At 42.7% G+C, this 24,533-nt stretch overlaps 1 protein-coding gene and 1 pseudogene across 3 annotated transcripts in view; one reads left to right on the forward strand and one right to left on the reverse strand.

Annotated features, from left to right (window-relative positions):
• Positions 1-24,533, reverse strand: part of LOC143325152 (zona pellucida sperm-binding protein 3-like) — a 41,190-nt gene that overhangs the window by 11,325 nt on the left and 5,332 nt on the right. For 2 of the 3 annotated variants that reach the window (XM_076738076.1, XM_076738074.1), the window contains exons 2-6: positions 15,127-15,239; positions 13,883-13,986; positions 11,998-12,172; positions 11,771-11,879; positions 7,497-7,582 (exon numbers count right to left, since the gene is read on the reverse strand). In XM_076738076.1, coding sequence (XP_076594191.1) covers positions 7,497-7,582; positions 11,771-11,879; positions 11,998-12,172; positions 13,883-13,986; positions 15,127-15,239 — 587 coding nt within the window. Of the gene's footprint in view, positions 1-7,496; positions 7,583-11,770; positions 11,880-11,997; positions 12,173-13,882; positions 14,085-15,126; positions 15,240-24,533 lie in introns of those variants that run through there. The other variant, XM_076738075.1, reaches the window with a different exon arrangement.
• On the forward strand, positions 5,321-6,291 carry LOC143325153 (uncharacterized; annotated as a pseudogene).

Raw genomic sequence — 24,533 nt, forward strand, 5'->3', positions numbered from 1 at the left:
ATTATTCCAGTGCAGGTCAAGTCCACCAAGGGAAGTGGGGTCATACAGACATATGCATTTCTGGATCCTGGTAGCATGGCTATATTCTGTTCAGAACGTCTCATGCAGAAATTGAGCATCACAGGGAAAAGGACTCACTTTCTTTTAAAAACGATGGGACAGGAAAAGATTGTTCCAGCATACTCTTTGTCCGGGATCGAGGTGTCAGGTCTGGATGGAAACAACTTTTATCCTCTGCTACAAGTTCTCACACAGGAGCGGATGCCAGTCACTTCAGATGATATTGTCACTGCTGCAGATATGGAAAGGTGGCCTTATTTGTCAAAGGTTCGTATCCCCACCATAAAGGTCAACGTTGACTTGTTGATAGGAACCAACGCTCCTAAGGTATTGGAACCTTGGGAAGTGGTCAACAGCTGTGGAGATGGCCCTTACGCTATAAGAACAGTGTTGGGCTGGGTTGTCAATGGCCCTTTGAATGGAAATGGAAATGGCTGCAGTTTTGATGTGGAGCTTCCTTCTGTTGTGGTGAATAAAATCTCTGTGTCTAACCTGAAACTCATGCTGAACAATCAGTATAACTATGACTAATGAAAAAAACTCAGAGGAAAAGGAGATGTCAAGAGAAGATGTCAGATTTATGGAAATCATGGAATCCTCTCCAACTCTACACGATAAGGAGTATTGCCTGAAGTTGCCTTTTAAGAGACCAGATGTCATCCTACCAAACAGCTTTACAGTGGCCAAGCACAGGATACTTGGACTAAGGAAGAAGTTTGTAAATAACTCACAGTTTCACAAGGAGTATTCAAGCTGTCTCAATGAGGTAATTGATAAAGGTTACGCCGAGCAAGTGCCTGAGCAGCAGTTGCAAGGTAGAAGTGGAAAAGTGTGGTACATTCCTCATCATAGTGTCTATCATCCCAGAAAAGGTTCTCTACAAGTGGTGTTTGATTGTGGAGTCACATGTCAAGGAACATCATTAAACAGTGAACTATTGCAAGTTTATTGAGTTTATGAGTTTATTTTATTTTATTTTTTTTCTTCTACACAGGGGTTGCAATGCAAATTTCGTTGACATGTCCATGCTCAATGACAATAAAAAGCAATCTTGAATCTTGAATTGCAAGGGCCTAACCTCACCAGTTCCCTGCTCGGAGTACTCACTCGGTTTAGGCAGGAACCTGTGGCATTTATGGGTGACATACGGGCTATGTTTCATCAGGTGAAGGTTGCAGAACAAGACAGAGACTTTCTACACTTTCTTTGGTGGCCAGAAGGAGACTTCAAGAAAGAGCTCAAAGACTATAGAATGACTGTGCACCTGTTTGGAACTGTTTCATCCCCCAGTTACGCGCTAAGGAAAACTGCTGATGACAACAGAGCCGACTTTTCTGAAGAGACTGTTCATGCTGTCAAGCGAAACTTTTATGTTGACGACTGATGAGCTTGAGCTCAGAAGAGGAGGCCATGCACATGATAAAGGAACTCAGTGCTGTCTGTAAAAGAGGTGGATTCTTTTTGGAGAAATGGATACGTAACAGTCGAGCAGTGTTGCAGTCAATTGCGGAAGATCAATGGGCAAACGATGCAAAAGAGCTGAATCTGGATCGAGATGATCTTCCAGTTGAGAGCGCTTTAGGCCTGCTTTGGTGTGTTGAGTCAGACTCCTTCAAATTCAAGATGGAGGTGAAACAGCAGCCTCTAACCAGACACGGCATGTTGTCTACAAGCAGCTCAGTGTACGATCCTTTGGGTTTCCTGTCACCAGTTACTTTGTCCGCCAAGATGATGCAGCAAAAGCTCTGCAGGAGAAGCTGTGGATGGGATGATGCCATGCCACCAAATATCTTAAAACAGTGGGAAAGGTGGTTGGAAGAGATCATGTTGCTGACATCATTCAGGGTCCAATGATGCATGAAGCCTAAGGACTTTGGTGACGTTATACACAGCCAATTACATCATTTTGCAGATGCCAGTAAAGATGGATATGGGACTGTAACGTACATCAGGTTGAAAGACTGCAGAGACAACGTTAATGTTGCTTTCCTATTGGGTAAGGCCAGAGTCACACCTCTAAAATCTGTGACGATTCCACGACTGGAACTTACAGCTGCGGTCCTGGCTGCCAGAGTGGAGGTGATGCTAAAGGCAGAGCTTCAAATGCAGTTGGATGAGTCTGTGTTTTGGACCGACAGTACATCAGTTTTGAAATACATTAATAGTGAGGACAAGCGTTTTCACACATTTGTGGCAAATAGGATCTCTGCCATAAAAGAAGTTTCAAGACCTTCCCAATGGAGGCATGTTGGCTCCAAAGACAACCCGGCTGATGCTGCATCCAGGGGAATGAAGGTGCCTGACTTTCTAAAGAGCCACAGATGGCTTGAGGGCCCCAGTTTTCTTTGGAGGTCTGAGGAAGATTTGCCAGAAACTTCTGTTAATGGTGATAAGGTGGACTCCGATGCTCCAGAGGTCAGAAAGGATGCATTGGTGAACTCCTCTGTTACGGATTCACTCAATGCTACTGACCATCTCATAATTTACTTCTCAGACTTGAGGAAACTCAAGGTGTCAGTAGCCTGGTTTCTCAGCCTGAAAACACATTTGTTGCACCTCAGTCGACAAAGAGCCACAGTTACACCAAGGAGTAACATCCTGACACCCAAAGATCTGTTGGAAGCTGAGTTGGTCATTGTACGCTACTGTCAGCAGCAAAGGTTTGAGGATGAAATTACCTCCCTGCTATCTGTGAAAGGGACGGTAAGCAGACAAAGTTCAATCTACAAGCTGGACCCAATTTGGGAAGATGGGCTGTTAAGAGTTGGAGGGAGATTAAGGAAAGGAGCAATGCCATTGGAGGAAAAACATCCCCTCATCCTCTCCAAGGATCAGCATATCTCCATGCTTATCCTCAAACATATCCGTCAGTTATTAGGACACAGTAGACGAAATCATACACTGTCAGCTCTCAGGAGGAAGTATTGGATAACCAACGCAAATGTGGCTATGAGGAAAATTATATTTGAATGCAGCTTTTGCAGACGCTATAAGGGAAGAGCTATGGAGCAAAAGATGGCGGATCTTCCAAAGGAGAGAGTTATTCCAGACTTACCTCCATTTACGAACGTTGGAGTGGATTATTTTGGACCTGTGGAAGTAAAGAAAGGCAGAACAACTTGGAAACGTTATGGAGTGATCTTCACCTGCATGGCGAGTAGGGCAGTTCATTTGGAGGTGGCAAACTCGTTGGAGACAGATGTCTGCATCAATGCTATACGCCGCTTCATCAGCAGGAGAGGTCAAGTTGTCCATATCAGGTCAGACAATGGAACCAATTTTGTTGGAGCTGAAAGAGAACTAAGAGAGGCTCTCACTGCATTGAATCATGAGCGGATTCAAGGAGCTCTGATTTCAGCTAGAGTTGAATGGAGTTTCAATCCACCAGCAGGATCCCATCATGGTGGAGTTTGGGAACATATGATATGCATGGTAACGCATGTTCTCAACTCAGTCATGCACCAGCAAACGTTCGATGATGATGGACTTCACACTGTTATGTGTGAGGTAGTAGCCATTCTGAATGGTTGTCCAATCACCAAGCTGTCCGACGACCCAAATGACTTGGAACCTCACACCCCAAATCATCTTCTTCTGTTAAAGGGAAAACCCGCCTTACCACCTGGGCTTGTTGAACCCACCGACATGTACGTAAAACTTCGCTGGAGACAAGTTCAGTATATCTCGGATCTGTTATGGAAACGATGGGTCAAGGAATACTTGCCATTATTGCAAGAGAGACAGAAGTGAAACCAAAGGAAATGGAGTTTGACAACTGGAGATGTTGTTGTCATCATGGATTCTTCAGCCCCACGTGGTTCCTGGCCTCTCGCCAAAGTGCTGGAGGTTTTTCCTGACAAAAGGGGCATGGTGCGTTCTGTCAAGCTGCAGACCAAAAATAACATTATTGATAGACCTGTTACTAAACTCTGTCTGACACAGGAGGTGTAAATCATGTTAATTTGCATTTCTGTGTATGGTAACTGATATTTTCACTTCACTTCATTTGGCTCCTGTTGTTATTGTTGTTTTGAACTGTTATGTCTGCCTGCCATAACAATTAGGGGCCGGTGTGTAGGAGAACAACGTGAATTACTTTATTTGTGTATGGTGTATTGGGTATCAGGTCTCATGGGGTAATTAGCGGTCGTTATGATATATGGGGGGAACCTTTCTTTGTCTGGTCAGGTGTTCCACCCGGAAGGGTAAAGAGTTTTTGACCGCTGAAGCAGCTAGGTGCTGGAGTTGCACGTGTGGATGTATGAGCGTTTCTGGAAACCTGTTCGAGTTTAATGGAAACTGACACTTTGTGATGCAAAATTAATGGACGAAGTGTTCAACTGGCAAGTTTGACTCTGACTTTGATTCATCAGACACGGTAACAATCAGCGTGTGAATTAGGTTATCCCAGTGCAGCACCTTAAAGCATTGGCTTAGCCTCTATAAGTGCATCTGCTAATTTCACCACGTCACGCAAACCACACAAGCCTGGTATCATATGAAAGCAGAGAGTCCGAAGGTCCTGGTTGTTTATATAAAGACGAGGGGGTTTCTAGAGTGGGGGGAGTGGGGGGAGTGCTCTTCATGCGATATACTTTCTCTGAGGGTTACCTCCTGCTGGATCGTCATTAGTGTTTCTATAGTGAATTTGGGTGCTGCCCCTTGATTCTCTTGTCTCTGACTGGTCAATAGAGGTGTCGATCATCAAAGTTTACCACTGGGTTGCTGAGACATTGACCGGTCTGCTAGTTTCAGCATATTTTTTCTTGAACATATAGCCAAGTTTTTCCTAAGCAAATACTACATATTACAGATGAATTCACATGAAACATTTTACAGATATACAATAAATATTTATTGACCGCAGTCATGAATATTTCTACATGGAAATACAGTACAAGTGAAGGATTTACTGAATCCAAATTAGAAAAATATGAATACAGATGTTGACATTATAGATAGAACCTGTTGACTAACATAATGTTCATTTTTCTCAGTTGTTACAGGTATTTAGCTTATACAGTGGGGAAAATAAGTATTTGATACATCACTGATTTTTCAAGTTTTCCCACTTACAAAGAATTGAGAGGTCTGTAATTTTCAATGTAGGTACACTTCAACTGTGAGAGACGGAATCTAAAAAAAGAATCCAGTAAATCACATTGTATGATTTTTAAATAATTAATTTGTATTTCATTGCATGAAATAAGTATTTGATCACCTACCAACAAGCAAGAATTCTGGCTCTCACAGACCTGTTAGTTTGTCTTTAAGAAGCCCTCCTATCCTCCACTTGTTACCTGTATTAATTACACATGTTTGAACTTGTTACCTGTATAAAAGACACCTGTCTACACGCTCAATCAATCAGACTCCAACCTCTTCACCATGGGCAAGACCAAAGAGCTGTCTAAGGACACCAGGGACAAAATTGTAGATCTGCACAAGGCTGGGATGGGCTACAGGACAGTAGGCAAGCAGCTTGGGTGGCGCAATTATTAATTAATTAATTAATTAACTCAAGATGACTGTCAATCTCCTTTGGACTGGGGCTCCATGCAAGATCTTGCCTTGTGGAGTATTAATAATCATGACAAAGGTGAGGGATCAGCCCAGAACGACACGGGAGGACCTGGTCAATGACCTGAAGACAGCTGGGACCACAGTCTCAAAGGTTACCATTAGTAACACACTACGCCGTCATAGATTAAAATCCTGCAGTGCGTGCAAGGTCCGCCTGCTCAAGCCAGCACATGTTCAGGCCCGTCTGAAGTTTGCCAATGACCATCTGGATGATCCAGAGGAGGCATGGGAAGAAGGTCATGTGGTCAGATGAGACCAAAACGGAATTTTTTGGTATAAACTCCACTCGCCATGTTGGGAGGAAGAAGGATGAGTTGCTTTTCTGCAAAGGGGACAGGATGACTCCACCGTATTCAGGAGGGGATGGATGGGGCCATGTATTGCAAGATTTTGGGCAACAACCTCCTTCCCTCAGTAAGAGCATTGAAGATTTGTGGCTGGGTCTTCCAGCATGATAATGACCCAAAACACACAGCCAGGGCAACTAAGGAGTGGCTCCGTAAGAAGCATTTCAACATCCGGGAGTGGCCTAGCCAGTCTCCAGACCTGCACCCAATATAAAATCTTTGGAGGGAACGTGTTTGCCAACGACAGCCCCAAAACCTGAAAGATCTAGAGAGGATCTGTATGCAGGAGTGGGCCAAAATCCCTGCTGCAGTGTGTGCAAACCTGGTCAAGAACTACAGGAATTGTTTGACCTCTGTAATTATAAACAAAGGTTTCTGTGCCAAATATTAAGTTCTATTTTTCTATTGTATCAAATATTTAATTCATGCAATAAAATGCTAATTAATTATTTAAAAGTCATACAGTGTGTTTTTCTGGATTTTTTTTTAAGATTCCGTCTCTCACAGTTGAAGTGTACCGACGATGAAAATTACAGATCTCTCCATTCTTTGTAAGTGGGACAACTTGCAAAATCTGCAGTGTATCAAATACTTATTTTCCCCACTGTAGGAGCTTTGTGAGCTGGTGCTGGGGCGTCCTTGGGCAGAAGATAGGTGTAGTCATCCCATCATGCGTTGTACTTCGGATACATCCGGAGTTTCCTGACGTCCAGGGAGGATACAGAGGTTTCAAACCGCCCTGGACTTTGGAATGCCCAGTTTGAAAAGACGATCCCCTGATGATGTGGCGGCTTGTCCTTGTCCTTGACTTTATATCACCAGCCAAGAGCAAGCAGACGGTAAAAAAAAAAAAAAAAAAAAAAAAAAAGACCGGAGTGGAGGCAGTGACCGACACGACACAAGCCATTTTCAGCTCTTCCTTGTCAAATGCACCGTGTACGTTCACCAAGTAACTTTAAATATCATATCATACAAACCGAAGGAGAGGCAAGCTGAAGAAAACCTAAGGAGTACTGAAGAGAGCAACGTGAGCTACAGACATGTCTGTGTAGGGAGGGGCGGACGCTGTGTGTGACTGGCCAACAACAGAGCGTGAAGACAGTCAGTTACCCAATGAGGATTTTCTTTCAACACGAGCACGGATATTGACCAGTTTTATTCGTATCATGTTGGTACTCGTCAAAAATGCTTTAAACCCTATTACTATTATAGCAGCAGTATAATATTTTCTGCCATTTTTGTTTCTTTATCAGAGTTGAAAACAGACAACAGACTTGAGTTTACCATGAAATCATAACACTACCAACATTATAGCTATCCATGGTCATACGATGTACCAGATTTGATTAAATATGGAAAAACGATTAGAGAAGTGTTAAATTATATTTTCATATTGTTATTCCTTTCATCTTATTGCCATCCTCATTCTACATTGTCATTCTATGTTAAAGTACCAACCATGTTACACTTGTAAAGAAGGTTCTTTAAATAACATTGGTTACTTACCTGCCAGCAGCCTTGTTGTAGTTGCAGGACTTTGCGACATGGGAAGTGGTGAAACTCACTGATATTGAACAGTGGAGGTACAGCATCTATACACAAACAGCAGGTGAAAAGCCCTTATACTCTGATAGAGTATCTCAACTTGTGTGCTATATAACAGTAAATGTGACAAAAATTGCATGAATATATTTTAATAATTCAATTGTTAAAACAATTATGTGAAATAAATGTACAAATAAAAGACAACTAAATGTCTCAATGAGAATAAGTAGACAAACTGGCCATGATGAAAACTGCTCACTGTAGTAAATGGTTTATAAAATAATTGTGTTCATTCATCGCTCCCTGCTTTTCCCACGCCTGTTTAGCCAAATATGAGGTTAGTGCAGGGAGGAGAACTATCACCCCATCTGTTTTTCCTGGGATTCTTTCACATTTATCCTTCTCTCCCACTATCCTCCAGTTTAAATATTTTCCCATAAATCTCCTGTATTTTTAACCTTGTTTTTGTTGTCTGTAACACTGATGGGAGGCATAACCTCTCATTTGATGTTTGCTCCATGGATGAGCACCTGCCAAAAAGTGTAGAAGTTCATGCAAGTATCTCACAAGATGGAAGGCTTTCCTGTGCTTAATGAAAAGCAGGGTTGGTCAAAGTCATGCTTTTTGTAAAAAATTCCACACATATTTCTGTGTGTGTATCTCCTATGTATTGCTCCTCCAATGACTGCATTTATACTATCTCTGCCATCCATTTTCCTAATTTATTATCCTCTCCTAAGAGTTGTCTCTCTTGCTAGTAGCCTCTCTTTGAAGCACAACGTGTAAGTGATGTGCACATGTCCTATATGTATCTATATTTGAACTGAGAAAGGAATTTACCAAATTTACTATTACTGGCAAAAGCAGATTGTTACCCAGTTACTTATGAGCATGTGAATACACTGAAGACATGTGCTGGACAGTAAACCAAACTAGTAGTTTGATGCCTAACCCTAAACAAACTGTGATCTTTACATGAAATGTTTCTTTGCTAGCTTTATCTTGAAAATATAACCGAACTTTGCACAGTTATTATTGCTAACTTGACAATGGATGCTTTGACATGATACCAGCTTGATTATTTCTGCTGATGGGAAGAGCAGATCAGATCTAAAAGTAATTTTCCAGGAGCGCATCTTAGGGTTGTTTGAGGTGATGCTAATTTTATTTCTTCTAAAAAAAATAGTTTAATGATCAAAATGATGTCTATCGTCTACATGTCACTTCAGTTCTTGGTTATTTAATAAGTGAAAAAGCTAAATGTAAAAGTAGGCTTTTTAGAAAAAAAAAATCTATTGACAGAGGTCAAACCATTAAACAGACCAGTGCAATGTTATTGTTAGAAAGCCTGTCCACGCCCCCTGCAAGCACCAGCGGTACCGCTCTTTGTTGACTGCTCAGAGGGAAGATGGGTTCTTTTTCTCAGTGAAATTCAGTGTTTTCAGTGTCCTGTGTGCTCATGAGGTTATGGTGAGTATTGTGCAAATAGAGCCTGTTAAGTATTATTTAAGAGTATGCTGTAGTCTAACTTGTGGAGTTTACTCACTCTAATATCTAAGCCTTTTTTTCATTTGAATGATTTCTCCACAGCTCACTCAGTATGTTTCACTCAGTTTATTACCATAACTCCTTTAATATATTACTACTTCGTATGATGGCATTGCCTGTGATATACTTGGAGGTGAGATACATTAGTTCGCAGTTGAAGTATATAGAATTTGAATCTATGTTTCTGTATACTCTGTGTGTAGACATGTTTGCTTATAAATACCTCATGTCAGTTCAAGTTGCAGCTAAGACCTCACCTCACTGGAGACATGTCACGTGCCAGCCTGCTTCAAGTCTTCAACCATCATCCCTGTTCCCAAGAAGCCAAGGACCACAGGACTTAATGAATTCAGACCCGTTGCCTTGACCTCTGTGGTCATGAAGTCCTTTGAGTGCCTTGTGCTCTCACACCTCAAAGACATCACTGACCCTCTCCTGGACCCCCTGCAGTTTGCCTACAGAGCCAACAGGTCTGTAGACGATGCAGTCAACTTGGCCCTCCACTTCATCCTCCAGCACCTGAACCTACGCAAGGATCCTGTTTGTGGATTTCAGCTCTGCCTTCAACACCATCATCCCAACTCTGCTTCAGGAGAAGCTCTCCCAGCTGAGCGTGCCTGACTCCACTTGCAGGTGGATTACAGACTTCCTGTCTGACAGGAAACAGTGCGTGAAGCTGGGGAAACATGTCTCCGACGCAAAGACCATCAGTACCGGATCCCCCCAGGGCTGTGAACTTTCTCCTCTGCTCTTCTCCCTGTACACAAACAGCTGCACCTCCAGTCACCAGTCTGTCAAGCTCCTGAAGTTTGCAGACGACATCACCCTCATCGGACTCATCTCTGATGGCGACGAGTCCGCCTACAGGTGGGAGGTTGACTATCTGGTGACCTGGTGCAACCAGAACAACCTGGAGCTCAACGCTCTGAAGACAGTGGTGGTTGGTTGTGGACAACAGGAAGGACTCAGCCTCACCTGCCCCCATCACCCTCTGTGAGTCCACTATTGACACTGTGGAGTCTTTCCGCTTCCTGGGAACTATCATCTCCCAGGACCTCAAGTGAGAGCTGAGCATCGGCTGCCTCATCAAGAAAGCACAGCAGAGGATGTACTTCCTACTGCAGCTGAAGAAATTCAGCCTGCCAAAGACAATGATGATGCACTTCTACACAGCCATCATTGAGTCCATCCTCACCTCCTCCATCACCATCTGGTACGCTGCTGCCACCACCAAGGACAAGGGCAGACTGCAGCATGTCATTCGGTCTGCAGAGCAGGTGATTGGCTGCAATCTCCCATCTCTCCAGGACCTGTATGCCTCCAGGACCCTGAGACATGCAGAAAAGGTTGTGGCTGATCCCTCTCACCCCAGACACAAACTCTTTGAGACACTCCCCTCTGGCAGGAGGCTGCGGTCTATCAGGACCAAAACCTCACGCCACAAGAACAGTTTTTTCCCGTCTGCTATCAGTCTTATCAACAAGGCCCGGAACCCCCCCCGACACTCTTCACACTCCACCTCTGCCTCACCTTGTCACATTGACAGACACAACCTTATGCGTTATATTAACGCTCAGCTTGGATTTCTTTCTGAAAAAACAGACTGTGTTTCCGGAAAAAACAAAGAAATCAAAAAAAAAAACAAAAAAAAAAAACAGACTTGTATATATATTTTTATTGTTATATTTTGTACTCTTATTTTTAGTAAATGTGTCATACACCAACTTCACCAAAACAAATTCCTCGTATGTGTAAAATCATACTTGGCAATTAAGCTTTTTCTGATTCTGAGATCATTACTGTGCTTTGAGGGATTATGGATACCTTGTTTTGTGATATTAGTTATGAAATGAACCATTAGCTGATTAATGCCCTATTTGTGAGATTTTACACATGGCTTATCATATACTGCTCAAAAAAAATTAAGAGAACACTTAATCATCACAGTATAATACAAAATCAGTGAAACTTCAGGGATATCGATCTGTCCATTTAGGATGCACAAGTGATTGTGACTCAATTATAACTGCTTTGGTGCAAATGAAAGCAACAACAGGTGCAATGGAGAGGCAAAAGCAATACAAACCCCAAAAAGGGAATGGTTTTGCAAGTGGTGGCCACAGACAATTGCTTTCTCCTTATCCCTCCTGATTGATTCTTCTCTAGTTTTGAGTTCGGATATTGTACTTGTCACTACTGGTAGCATGAGGCTGTACCTGCAGCCCAGTCACGCTGCACAGGTAGTCCAGTTCCTCCAGGATGGCACATCCATACTTACGGTAACAAGAAGGTTTGCTGTGTCTCCCAGCACAGTCTCAAGAGCATGGATGAGATGCCAGGAGACTGGCTGTTACACAAGGAGAGCTGGCCAGGGCCGTAAAAGAGCATCAACCCAGCAGCAGGACCGGTATCTGCTCCTTTGTGCGAGGAGGAACAGGAGGAGCACTGCCAGAGCCCTACAAAATCACCTACAGCAGGCTACTGGTGTGCATGTTTTTGACCAAACATCCGATTTAGCTGCAGTTTAGCTGTGGTTCCCCTGAACCTGTGCTCCAGTTATACTATAGGTAATGTCTTTGGAATCTGGATAAACAAGTGTGACCTTAGACCAGAATAAGTAAAAGCACCCAAGAGTGTGCAGGGCCTTTAAGATTGTGGAAGCAAATTTGAACTGGTTTTGATCTTACTTGTGAGATTGCTCTGAAGAGAAACACATCCACAGAGAATTTAAGATCACTGCCCACTCTCAACAGGAACTGGGAGTTGCTTCCCTCCCTCCTGCTGTCTCTCATGCAGCTGTAATTTAAAAAAAATCAGAGCATAAAACAGATAAATCATGACATGCAGTATGACAAACCAATTACTGCAAAAAAAAAAAAAAAAGTGCAATTGTGTGTTCTTACTAGAGACATACCCATAGTTTGTAATAATATCCACTTTAGGCATGCTGTTTGGGTCTTTGGAGGTTGTGGCATAGCATGAGTCCACATAAAGCCTCTCCCCAGCCAATAAAGCTCCTGTTTGAGCCAGAAAATACACTGGTTCCCCTAAAAAGAACCAATAGCCTGGAGGTAGGGTCTCCCACTGGGCTGTTAAAACACAGACAGACACACATATTTAAGGCAAACACAGCAAATCCCTTGTCTGAAATTGCTTTCTTGAAATTTTGTCTTTATTGTACATGATCTGTACATGAACTATGCTCTGGTATTTCACCGTCCAACAGCCTGGATTTATGCTTTCATATTTATAGATTTTCACCTTGTACCTCCATAGAAGGCACATTTCCCAGGCCACAGCTTTTTCAATAAATTAAAAAGGATAACTATCAAATGACTTCAGGCTTGAAAATGTATTAAATTAGAAGTTATGGGAAAAGATTTCAATCTGAAAACTGGAAGTTGTAGAACTACACTGACAAGATCTACTATGCATTGAATTTTTCTGACAGGCTGTTACGGTTGAGGTAAAGCAAGGCCAGGACCCAATGGCAGAGACGTCAAAAAAAACAAAAATTTATTAATGCCAAATTCAACCAAAAAATTCACCTGAACCAGGGAATACTGCTTGCACGCAGAACAGAAAATCACCACAATGGGGAAAAAGGCACAAAAAACAAGACAAGAAAACTACGCGTTTGCAGGAAAGTAACAAAATAAAAAACTCAAAATACACCAGGACTGGGATGAGCAATCTATTAACGCTGAACAAAAGGCGACTGTGAAAAAAGCCACAGTGAGAATAACTAGAGACAAGAGATTCACAGGAGGCAGGAGGAGTGAGACGAGAGAAACACGAGGAATACTCTGTGCGAGCTGCATGCGACCTGGAGCTATGGGAATAGTCCGGTGCCGGGGCAGAGCATGAGGTAGGTTAAGAAGCCGAACCGATTAGGTGATGAGGTGCAGGTGTGTCTCATGAAGCTCGCTTCTAGAGTAACTCAACCCCGCCTCTCTCTCGCTCCAGCCTGCTGATAAGAGGAAAGAAAATTTAAAAAAAAAACCATATCAACAGGGGAAAATCACCTCGAGACCACAGCCCTAACACAGGCTTCACTGTAGATGTAAAAATTTCAGCACAGGTGTTCACATTAGAGCTGCAAGTCATTGTCAAGTTAAAAAAATAACTTGCTTTCCATTTTGAAATTAAATGTCTAATATTACATTTGACTGAATGGAATGCCAATTTTATGATCATTTCAGACATTTGGAGTTAACATTTCATCAAGTGAAGATTTTTCATAACCCTTATTCCAAAAAGTTGAGACGCTGTGTAAAACATGAATAAAAACAGAATGTCATAATGTGACACTTTTCTTAATCCTTTCTGACATATGTTCAATTAAAAACAGTGCAAAGACAATATTTTACCTAATCACATTTATTGACATTTGTAAATATGTTTATTTAGAATTTGTTGCTAGCAACACATTTCAAATAAGTTTGGACAGGGGCAAGAGAAGACAGATAGTTGTAGAATGTAGAATTTCACAGGTAAACTGGTTCATTGGTAATGGATGATAGTATTGTGATTGGGTAATGAAAGGGCTATCCTCAAAAGGCTCAGTTGTTCAGTAAAGATGGGGTGAGATTTACTACTTGAGACACATGACTATATAAATGGGGGGGGGGCTCATGAACACTTCATGAAATTGTTGTTGGTAACAGTTTGCAAATTATTAGAACATTTTCTTTTCAATTAAATTAATTGAATTTTTTTTTTTTTTTTTTTTTTTTTTACATTTTACACAGTATTCAAACTTTTTTGGAATCAGTGTTGTAGATAGTGTAGGCAGTTACCATTGCAGACTGTGAGGCTGAAGCTGAGTTTGCTCCTGATGCTCTTCATAAATGTTGTATGCTGAACTTGAGGTCTAAAGCCAACTTGGTAAGAGTAATGAAATCTGAGAAAGAAAAAAGGATTTCCATGAGATGTAAATGAAACCTGGGGTCATGTGCTTTGAGATATTTTCTTCCCACATCACCCCAGAGGCTGATTAAAAACTGACACAAAGTCATATGACGTTTTGTATTTCACACACTAAAATAGATGGTGCTAACAAGGCACAACAAATCATCACAAACAATGCTGAGCCACTTTACTAAGACTGAACCCAGGAGGGAGCATTGAAGCACACACACGTAATTGCTAAAATAACACTACTGTTAAGGTGTGCTTTATGCTATTACACCATCTATAGAAACTGACCTCGAACATTGATTATCTATTCCCACATTGAGAACAGATGGTGATTGTTTAAGGGCTGTAAATCATTTCCTGACAACACTTGAAGATGGAAATCAATATCAAATAGAGTTCACTTGTGTAATGAACACATTCAAAACCATACCTTACAATATAAATAATAGTTTCATGAATTATTTAAGATTTACAGATTTTTTTATTCACTGGGAATCACTGTAAAAACAATAACAGTACTAGGGAGGTGCCTTGAAAGAAATTAGTTGGTGGGTGGGGCCAATTTGTGGGGGCAAAAATTGTATGCTATTCTGTCTGCTCCTCATGGAGCCTGTACATTGGTTATTATCAGTTTTACCTCAATTGACTCCTTTGACTCTGTTATACTTTCTATTATAGTACTAAAACCTGTTAAAAGTATCACCAAGTGCTTGCTCATGAGGGAATTGTGGGGTCTCTGTAGATAAAAGAGCTTGGTCTGTACCAGTTCTATATGGAAAGTGTCCTGAGGCAACTTCTGTTGTGATTTGGCGCTATACAAATAAAATTGAATTGAATTAAAACTTAACAGGGCATTGTCATAAAAATCACGTATGATATCCTGTATAAATAAAAGTTAATAAAATAAATCAAATTCTGGCCAGTTTTCTACAAACAAACAAAACAGCTCACAATAAGTCAAATAGTACATTTCTGGTATTACATACTCGGTTTTAAAAAAAAGTCTTGAGACCAACCAAGAGACCGTACTTAGCTAAATGCTGCTAAAAGTCCTGAAACGCAGTGGATGGGTAGTGACAGACCACCTTTTTAATGAGAGTGAATATGAGGTGTTAAAAGTTACCTGTTGTAATTGCAGTGGATGGGATGGTTAAGTGGTAGAACTCTGATGATGGAGCCTTGCGGAGGTGGAGAATAATAGAGTGAAAAGGTATACACTAGCTGGCCACCAACAACCTGAAAGACAAGAATTAGAGAGATTGAATATGAACTAATTTTCTAATCCATCTAAATTTCAAGATATTGCAATCAATCTAGAGCTCAAAATCCTTTAATCTGTCTTTTTACTCCCAAAAAATAACAAAAGAATGTAACAACCTTATGCTGTTACTCGTGACTGAGCCAGAAGTGCACCATTGCACCATTTTAAAGTCAACAACTGTGCTATATGCTGATGAACTGATTAGAGAGCAGGAACACTTTAGAGTTTAGGAATTGAACACTTGATTTCATAAGCTGAATTTCAGTATCAGCATGCATTGGTGTTCTTTAACAGTATAAGCAAATGCTATTAAATAAAATTAAATTAAATGTCGGATTTTCTTGCAAACACACAGGATGTTTATGTTCAGTGCTTTTCATTGAAAGAGAGTCTGTATCATTGAGGTTTAACAAGCATTTTGAATGCATGTACTTTCTCATAAAACATTTGCAAAGCCATCTTAAACATATAATCATATTCTGGAACATGCACTGTTCGCATACATGTTTGCATGTTTACATCTTACTTTGTCTATTCTGGTTCTAATGTTTTTTCTGGTTTCTTGGCCATCCTCATTGGCAAGAAGAGGGCTTTTAGAGCTGGCAATAGTGAGGAGGTGAGGACAACCCATGGAGACCTTGAAAATGAAGATCAGCAAGGCAAAAGAGAAGTACAGGCAGAAGCTCCAGCAGAACATGAGAGATGGCTTGACTGGCATTAAGAGCATTACTGGCCGACTGGCAGCAGTGGAGCTGAAGGCGGCCTGGACAGGGCCAATGAACTTATTCTGTTTTTCATTAGATTAGACATTATGGCCCCTGTCCCTGCCCATCCTCCCATATACTTGTCTACCATCTGCCTCCAATCACCATCTGCTCCACTATGGAATAGGTGCTGTGGAAGACGTCCTGCCTCGTTCCTGTGCTGAACAGCCCTGTCCCAGCAGCTCCAAGAACTAGAGACCTGTTGCACTGACCACCCACATAATAAAGACCCTGGAAAGACTCATGGTCAAGCCACTATTGAAACCCCTCCAGTTCACCTACCAGCCCAGAGTGGGAGGTGAGGATACTATCATTCACTTGCTCAACTGTTTCTATGCCCACGTGGACAAGTCAGCAAGCACTGAGGGTCATGTTTTTTGACTTTTTTCTGACATTTCCATCCAGCTGACAGCAATGTAGGTGGATGCCCCCTTGTGTCCTGAATTGTTGACAACCTGACTGACAGACCACAGTGTGTGCGCCTGCAACACTGTGCATCAGACAGAGTGGTCAGCATTACTGGTGCCCAGCTGGGGACAGTCCTGTCTCCCTTCCTCTTCACCATCTACATCACAGACTTCAACGACCACAGAGAGTCCTGCCATCCTCAGAAATTCTCTGACTCTGAGCTGGATGTATTAGCAAGGGCAAGAAGGCTGAGCTGGGAAGGCTGGGATGGGAAACTTTGTCCATGGGGTGAGCAGAAACACCTGCAGCTCAATGTGGCAAGGATGAAGGAGCTGGTTGTGGTCCTGAGGAGGGCCAAGGCTCCTCTGTGACCTTTGTTTCCATCCAGAGGGCCTGTCTGGAAAATGTTGAAGACTCCAAGTATCTGGAAGTATACATAGACAATAAACTGGACAGGGCTAAGATCACTGAAGCCCTCCACAAGTCTCTACTGCATGAGAAGGCTGAGGTCACTCAACATCTGCCAGACAATGCTGAGGATGTTTTATGAGTTGGTGGTTGCCAGTGCTTTCCTTTTTGCTGTTATGTACTGGGGCAGGAGGGTTGTGGGTTGCAGACGCCAACAGACTCAACAAACCAATTTGCAAGGTCAGTGACTCTGACTCTCTTTGAGCTGGACTCTCTGGAAGCAGTGTCAGAGAGGAAGATGCTGTCCATGGGTCATTCTGGACAATGTTTCCCACCCACTCCATGACTTGCTGGACAAGTAGAAGAGTTCATTCAGTGCTATACTCATGCCTCAGAGATGCACCACAGAATGCCACAGGAAGTTATTCCTGTCTGTGCCCATAAAAACTTTTTAACTTGTCAGTGTCAGTCAACGTGCAATAACTCAATATTGCAAAATGAATGGTGCATACTTAAATTATTTATACAGTATTATTCTACAAATACTAATACTACTACTGTTATTATTGTGAGTATTGTTATTATAGAATTAGCAATAGCAGTATTCTAGTATTCTGTTATTCTTGTTACTTAATGTAGAATGTTGGCACAGATATTTCTATATAGACAGTTGCTATTTATTGTTGCACAATACATATAGTTTACATAAATCATTATTTATTATCTATGGTTGATTTATGTTGTGGTGTACACATTTCACATATTCTCTAAGATATTTCATATTTCTTTTTCATTTACTTGTTCTACAATGGCAGCAACTGCAACTGATTCAATATATAACTGCTTCTGTTTGGTGAGGCATCTGATGTAAGACGGTAGTGATGATGCTACTTGCAACTGGTTTTCCCGGTTTGGGTCAGTCAGTCAGCCAGTCTCAAGCGGAAACAAGCATTTGCAAGAATCAGTTTTGAAAAGAGCTGCTAACAAAGTAGGTTTTGGCTTTGCAGTTCAATTATTTTGTGTTGTAGGTCGTCAGGCACATCCGCTTCACAGTTCAGTTCACATCAGTTTCACTTTATTGTCTAGTGCTGCAGCTCTGCAGTGGCAACAAGGCACTTCTTCATGAATTCTCCTTCTGAATGAGGTTTCATGCATTTCTGCATTGGAAACCTATACACTGATAATGAATTTGCTTCATTCCTTCAGGTCAAACTAAATACCACCTTCCTCAGGCACACTTTAATCGCTACCTCCAAGTCAGACATTTTGTGCAAGAGTGTATTCCAGAGTTCACTATTAAACCAAAGAGCAACATTTTTTATGATTTACTTCTCTCACACCCGAACTCTAAACATTCAATTTCTCGCTTTGTCACTGCCTTTACGAAACCTGTAGACACCAGTCTCAGGGAGGCCTGGGCCAAAGAATTGGATGTTCCAGTGTCAGATGATCTGTGGGAGGAAGGCTTGTCCAGTGTACAGAGCTGTTCTATCAATTCGAGATATAGACTGATTCAATTTAAAGTCTTAAATAGACTACATTTTCCAAAAATTAAGCTTAGCAAGATATTTGAATCAGTTTCTCCCATGTGTGATAGATGTCATACAGCCGAAGGATCACTGGCACACTTATTCTGGCACTTTCCAATTCTAAGTAATTTCTGGTGTAATATATTCGATTGGTTTTCCAAACAATATGGAATAAACATTCCGCCAGACTGTAACTTAGCTATATTTGGTTGCTCTGATAGGACGAGGGCACTTTCTCCTCCTCAAAGCAGGCATGGTGTAGCTAAAAAATTTATATTATTGAACTGGAAGTCTCCATTGTCCCCATATTTTAAGAGGTGGCTTAATGAAATGCTTTCTTTTGCTAAGATGGAACAAATTTGTTTTTGCAAAAGAAACTCACAAACTCATTTCTTCAAAGTGTGGAAACCTTTTTCTGATACTGCTTGATCAGACCTAAATGTTTAAGTCTTGAACTCTGCTGCTATATTTATCTTGAATTTTGTGCAAACTATGACCTATGCAGTTATACTGACTGAAACTTTGGCAGTTCACCTATGTTTTTTTTTTTTATTATTTTTTCCTCCTTTCTCTCCTTTTTCTTTTGTTTAATCCTTGATCCTCTTGGTGGAATGGGTAGTCTCCTATTGTACTAATTTGTGGTTGATGGGTATCTTGAATTATTTTGGGAGTTCTACATGTGAATGCCCTGATTTTCTTTGTTATCTCGTGTAGTAATACTGTGTGTTTTATGACATTATTATGTGTATCTGTATTGCTAAAAAGTTAAAATAAAATAATCCAAAAAAAAAAAAAAAAAAAAAAAAAACTGTCGACAGACTGGCTTGCCTTTTACTTCAACAAAAAAACATGATCTATTTCTCTTGGAAAGTGCAACACTCCACATCTACTAATGTTTCGTTGACAGGTGCCATGATACATTGACATGCTACCAACTGCTATGTGTGTTGAGTTCAGGGACCACAAGGAAGAGAGTAATAGTCTACTATTTCATGTGATTTTCTTTATGGCTGAAAAAAGGAATCACTTTTTTGTATTTATGACTGGGTATATGGCCTTGAGGCCAGGGGGGTATTCCAGATAGGAGGTTCAACAAACTCTGAGTCTATCCCTGAACTCTGAGTTCACTTACTCTGAGATGGGAAACTCTGAGTATCTGGTTCCAGAACAGCCGATCTGAGTTAGTTCAATCAACTCTGGGTATGTTCACCTTGAGTTGCACGCATGCACAACCACTATGAAAAGTCATCATCAATGGAGCCCCGATCCCACGAGTCACCATGACAACTGAAAACAAAGATCAAGTTATTTTACCCCCGATAGAGCTGGAGGTCTTATTGTAGGCCTATGCGGAGTATGAGCACATATTTTGGCATAAATCTAACACCACTCAGCAGCGAAGGAGAGAGAAACGGCATGGGAGAAAACTGCTATCCGAGTCAGCGCGTAAGTTTGAATGTACTATTCCACTGACTTAACATTTAACCGTACTTAAGATCATAGCATACAGTTATGAATATAAATAGGCATAAATTCAATTCAATGCAATTCAATTCAATATTCCTTTATTAGTCCCGCGAGGAGAAATTCCAAATTACAGCAGCATCAATAGAGCATGTAATATAACAAGTGCATGCAAAGTAAAAACAGCAGTATGTACAAAAGAGTGGGAATTTTAAATAAAAAAATAAAAAGAGACATTATCCTAAAGAAAACTGCATAAAATTGTACTAGTATTTACAGACTGTTCTGTACATGTTTTATTGCACAGCTTATTGCACAGATTATTTCACTGATTACTTGGAGCAGTTTTTGTTGTACAGTCTGACAGCTGCAGGGAGGAATGACCTGCGATACCGCTTTCACACACTTAGGATGTAGCATCCTGTCACTGATGGAGCTCCCCAGTGCAGTGAGTGTGTGTTGGAGGGGGTGGGAGTCATTGTCTGTCATGGAGGACAGCTTGACTGTCATCCTCCTCTCCCCCACCTCCTCCACCAGTTCCAGAGGGCATCCCAGGACAGAGCTGGCCTTCCTTATGAGTTTGTCCAGCCTCTTCCTGTCAGCTGTAGTGATGCTGCTCCCCTAGCAGACTACACCATAGAAAATGGCAGAGGCCACAACAGAGTCATAGAAGGTCTTCAGGAGTGCCCCACGCACCCCAAAAGACCTCAGCCTCCTGAGCAGATAGAGTCTGCTCTGTCCTTTTTTGTAAAGTGCAGTGGTGTTATGAGTCCAGTCTAGTTTGTTGTTCAGATGAACACCCAGGTACTTATAAGATGTCACCATCTCAATGTCTCTTCCCTGGATGTTCACTGGTGATGGTGAAGATTACAGGCGCCGATGGAAGTCCACAACCAGCTCCTTGGTTTTACCTGCATTAATCAAGAGGTGGTTCTGCTGGCACCAACCCACAATATCCTGGATGAGTCCTCTGTATGACCTGTCGTCCCCATCTGTGATGAGGCCGACAATGGCAGTCATCAGAGAACTTCTGCAGATGGCAGGTGGGTGACAGGTGGGAAAAGTCAGCTGTATAGAGGGTGAAGAGGAACGGTGCCAGCACCGTTCCCTGGGGGGCCCCTACACTGCAGAGGACAGTCCCTGACACGCAGTGCCTTGTCCTCACATACTGTGGGCGGTTGGAAAGGTAGTCCACTATCCAGCATGTGAGGTGTTGGTCCACCCCCGAAAGCTCCAGCTTGTTTCTCAGCATGGCTGGCCTGATGGTGTTGAAAGCACTGCTGAGGTCCAGGAAAAGGACCCGAACAGAGCTCCCAGGCGATTCCAGGTGAGCTAGAGCTCGATGGAGGAAAAAGATGAGGGCATCATCCACTCCGATGCCGGGCTGGTACGCGAACTGCAGCGGGTCCATGCACGAGCTCACCAGGGGGCGCAGGTGGGCAAGGACCAGCCGCTCCAGGGCCTTCATGAGGTATGATGTTAGGGCCACTGAACAAAATCTGATTTTCATTTAGGTGCAATCCAACAGGGGAGAAACGAACTTGGAAGCAGCTAAAAATGAAATTTAAAAACATCATCCAAAAAGGCAAGGCATATTTTGCTAGGCTATGATTGTACCTCACTTTGATTTTAATTTCATTTTTTTTAATTGACTTAGGCTATTAAACAAAGTAAATATTAATTCAGTGGCTACTTCAAGTAGTAATTTAAAGCCCTAACAAAATTTTGTTTTAACATGTCATCCCACTTAATACCCCACTTAGTAAGATTAACACTTGATACAATGTTTACACATTTTTATTTTATGGTTGGAACTATATTACAAATCCTAAGTAATCCTAATAAATTATACCATTTCATGAAAAGCGGTATCGTTCAAACAGATATTCATCTGGAAATAACAGGAAATCTAATCTGGGTCGGAAGATTGTCTCGTGAGGCAAAGCATTTCGAATCAGTTGGGCTTCGATATCAATCCGATTGGGAGTGAATGGGCAATCCATGTCTAACAGCTTTCTTCATGTGGGAGGAGAAAAGTAAAAACTTAGGATTTCTTATAGTAAACCTGCCAGCGAGCAGGTTATGTTCACAGAGTCTGTTACCATGGTGACTAACTCAGAGCTTCAGTAACCGCTCTCTCTGGAATGGATAACTCAGAGTTTCCTTCATCTCAGGGTTAACTTACTCGGAGTTTTCACATAACCCACTTTCTGGAATACCCCCCTGAGGTTCTCCACCCCTGTTTCTTTTTATAAACTAATGAGGCTTCAGTGGTCAGTGTTTTACAAGCAATACTAAATACTTTTCACATTCACAATTCAAACACTCAAATAAAATGCTGGATAGTAAATGTAGTGCACTATACAGCATAATAGGGAATGATTTTAAGTGATTAATTACTCTCTTTCACCAGAGAAGAGCTCATGAACATCAGGGGAGCAACACCAGAGGATTTATTTCCTAAATTTCTGCTCCCAACAGTGGAAATTTTGGACATACTGGTCAAAGGTGCGCTCACCCTTGCTCATGCAGTGAAACGCCGGAGGAGAGGAAAATGGGCCGGCGCGCTCGTGCGCCTTCGCCAGCACGGACTACGCACAGTGTTACCGGGAATATTTCTCTCTAACGTGCGTTCACTGCCCAACAAACTGGAGGAATTGCAACTGCTGTTGGGTAAAAACAGGGACTTTTCTTCATTTGCGGTTTTGTGCTTCATCGAGACATGGCTCTGTGGATTAATACTGGACTCGGCGCAGCAGCTGGCTGGCTTCCAACTCCACCGCGCAGACAGAGACACGGAACTTTACGGCAAAACTAAAGGTGGAGGAATCTGTTTCTACATCAACAGTGGTTGGTGCAACGACGTGACAGTGATCCAGCAGCACTGTTCTCCTGATCTGGAATCTTTTATCATTAACTGTAAGCCTTTTTATTCACCCCGTGAGTTTGCTTCATTCATTCTGGTCGGCGTTAACATCCCGCCGCAGGCCAGGACGCAGGATGCACAGCGTATGCTCGCTGACCAGATACTGCGTGTGGAGGGGACCAACCCGGACTCTTCAGTTATTGTCTTTGGTGACTTTAACAAAGGTAACCTCACGCATGAACTCCCTAAATACAGACAGTTTATCAAATGCCCGACCAGAGAGGAGAATATTCTGGATCACTGTTACACCACAGTCAGGGATGCTTATCACGCCGTCCCCCGTGCTGCACTGGGCCACTCTGACCACGTCATGGTACACCTGATTCCTGCGTACAGGCAGAAACTAAAGTTCTGCAAACCTGTAGTAAGGACATCAAGGAAGTGGACCAGCGAGGCTGTGGAGGATCTCCAGGCGTGTTTGGACTCTACTGACTGGGATGTGTTCAGGACTGCTACCAACAGTCTGGATGAGTACACGGAGGCTGTGACGTCCTACATCAGCTTCTGTGAGAACTGCTGTGTTCCATCACGCACCAGGGTGAGTTACAACAACGACAAACCCTGGTTCAAAGCCCAACTCAGACAGCTAAGGTTGGCAAAGGAAGAGGCCTTCAGGAGTGGGGACCAAGACAGATACAAAGAGTCGAAGTACAAGTTTAGCAAGGCGGTGAAAGAGGCTAAACAACTGTACTCTGAGAAGCTCCAACACCAGTTCTCAGCTAACGACTCTGCGTCTGTCTGGAAAGGGCTCAGGCAAATCAGCAACTACAAGCCTAAAGCCCCCCACTCCATCAATGATCGACGCCTAGCCAATGACCTGAACGATTTCGACTGCCGCTTTGAAAGACAAAGGGACAGTCCAGCAACCATCCCCCACGACACCTCCCAACTGCTCCAGCTCCAGTCACCTCCACCAGTAGCCACCTTAAAGGCCCTCCCCTCCCCCTGCCCACCCACCTGAGTGACGACTCATTCCATCCATGAGAGGGACGTCAACAAACTCTTCAGGAGACAGAACCCCCGGAAAGCAGCTGGACCGGATTCTGTCTCCCCATCCGCCTTGAAGCACTGCGCTGATCAGCTGTCTCCAGTCTTCACGGACATTTTTAACACCTCACTGGAGACATGTCACGTGCCAGCCTGCTTCAGGTCTTCAACTATCATCCCTGTTCCCAAGAAGCCAAGGACCACAGGACTTAACGACTTCAGACCCGTCGCCCTGACCTCTGTGGTCATGAAGTCCTTTGAGCTCTCACACCTCAAAGACATTACTGACCCTCTCCTGGACCCCCTGCAGTTTGCCTACAGAGCCAACAGGTCTGTAGACGATGCAGTCAACTTGGCCCTCCACTTCATCCTCCAGCACCTGGACTCCGCAGGAACCTACGCTAGGATCCTGTTTGTGGATTTCAGCTCTGCCTTCAACACCAACTCTGCTTCAGGAGAAGCTCTCCCAGCTGAGCGTGCCTGACTCCACTTGCAGGTGGATTACAGACTTCCTGTCTGATAGGAAACAGTGCGTGAAGCTGGGGAAACATGCTAAGAGCATCAGCACCGGATCCCCCCAGGGCTGCGTTCTTTCTCCTCTGCTCTTCTCCCTGTACACAAACAGCTGCACCTCCAGTCACCAGTCTGTCAAGCTCCTGAAGTTTGCGGACGACACCACCCTCATCGGACTCATCTCTGATGGCGACAAGTCCACCTACAGGTGGGAGGTTGACCATCTGATGACCTGGTGGAACCAGAACAACCTGGAGCTCAACGCTCTAA

This window comes from Chaetodon auriga, chromosome 8, assembly GCF_051107435.1.
Source record: "Chaetodon auriga isolate fChaAug3 chromosome 8, fChaAug3.hap1, whole genome shotgun sequence".
Taxonomy (NCBI): Eukaryota; Metazoa; Chordata; class Actinopteri; order Chaetodontiformes; family Chaetodontidae; genus Chaetodon; species Chaetodon auriga.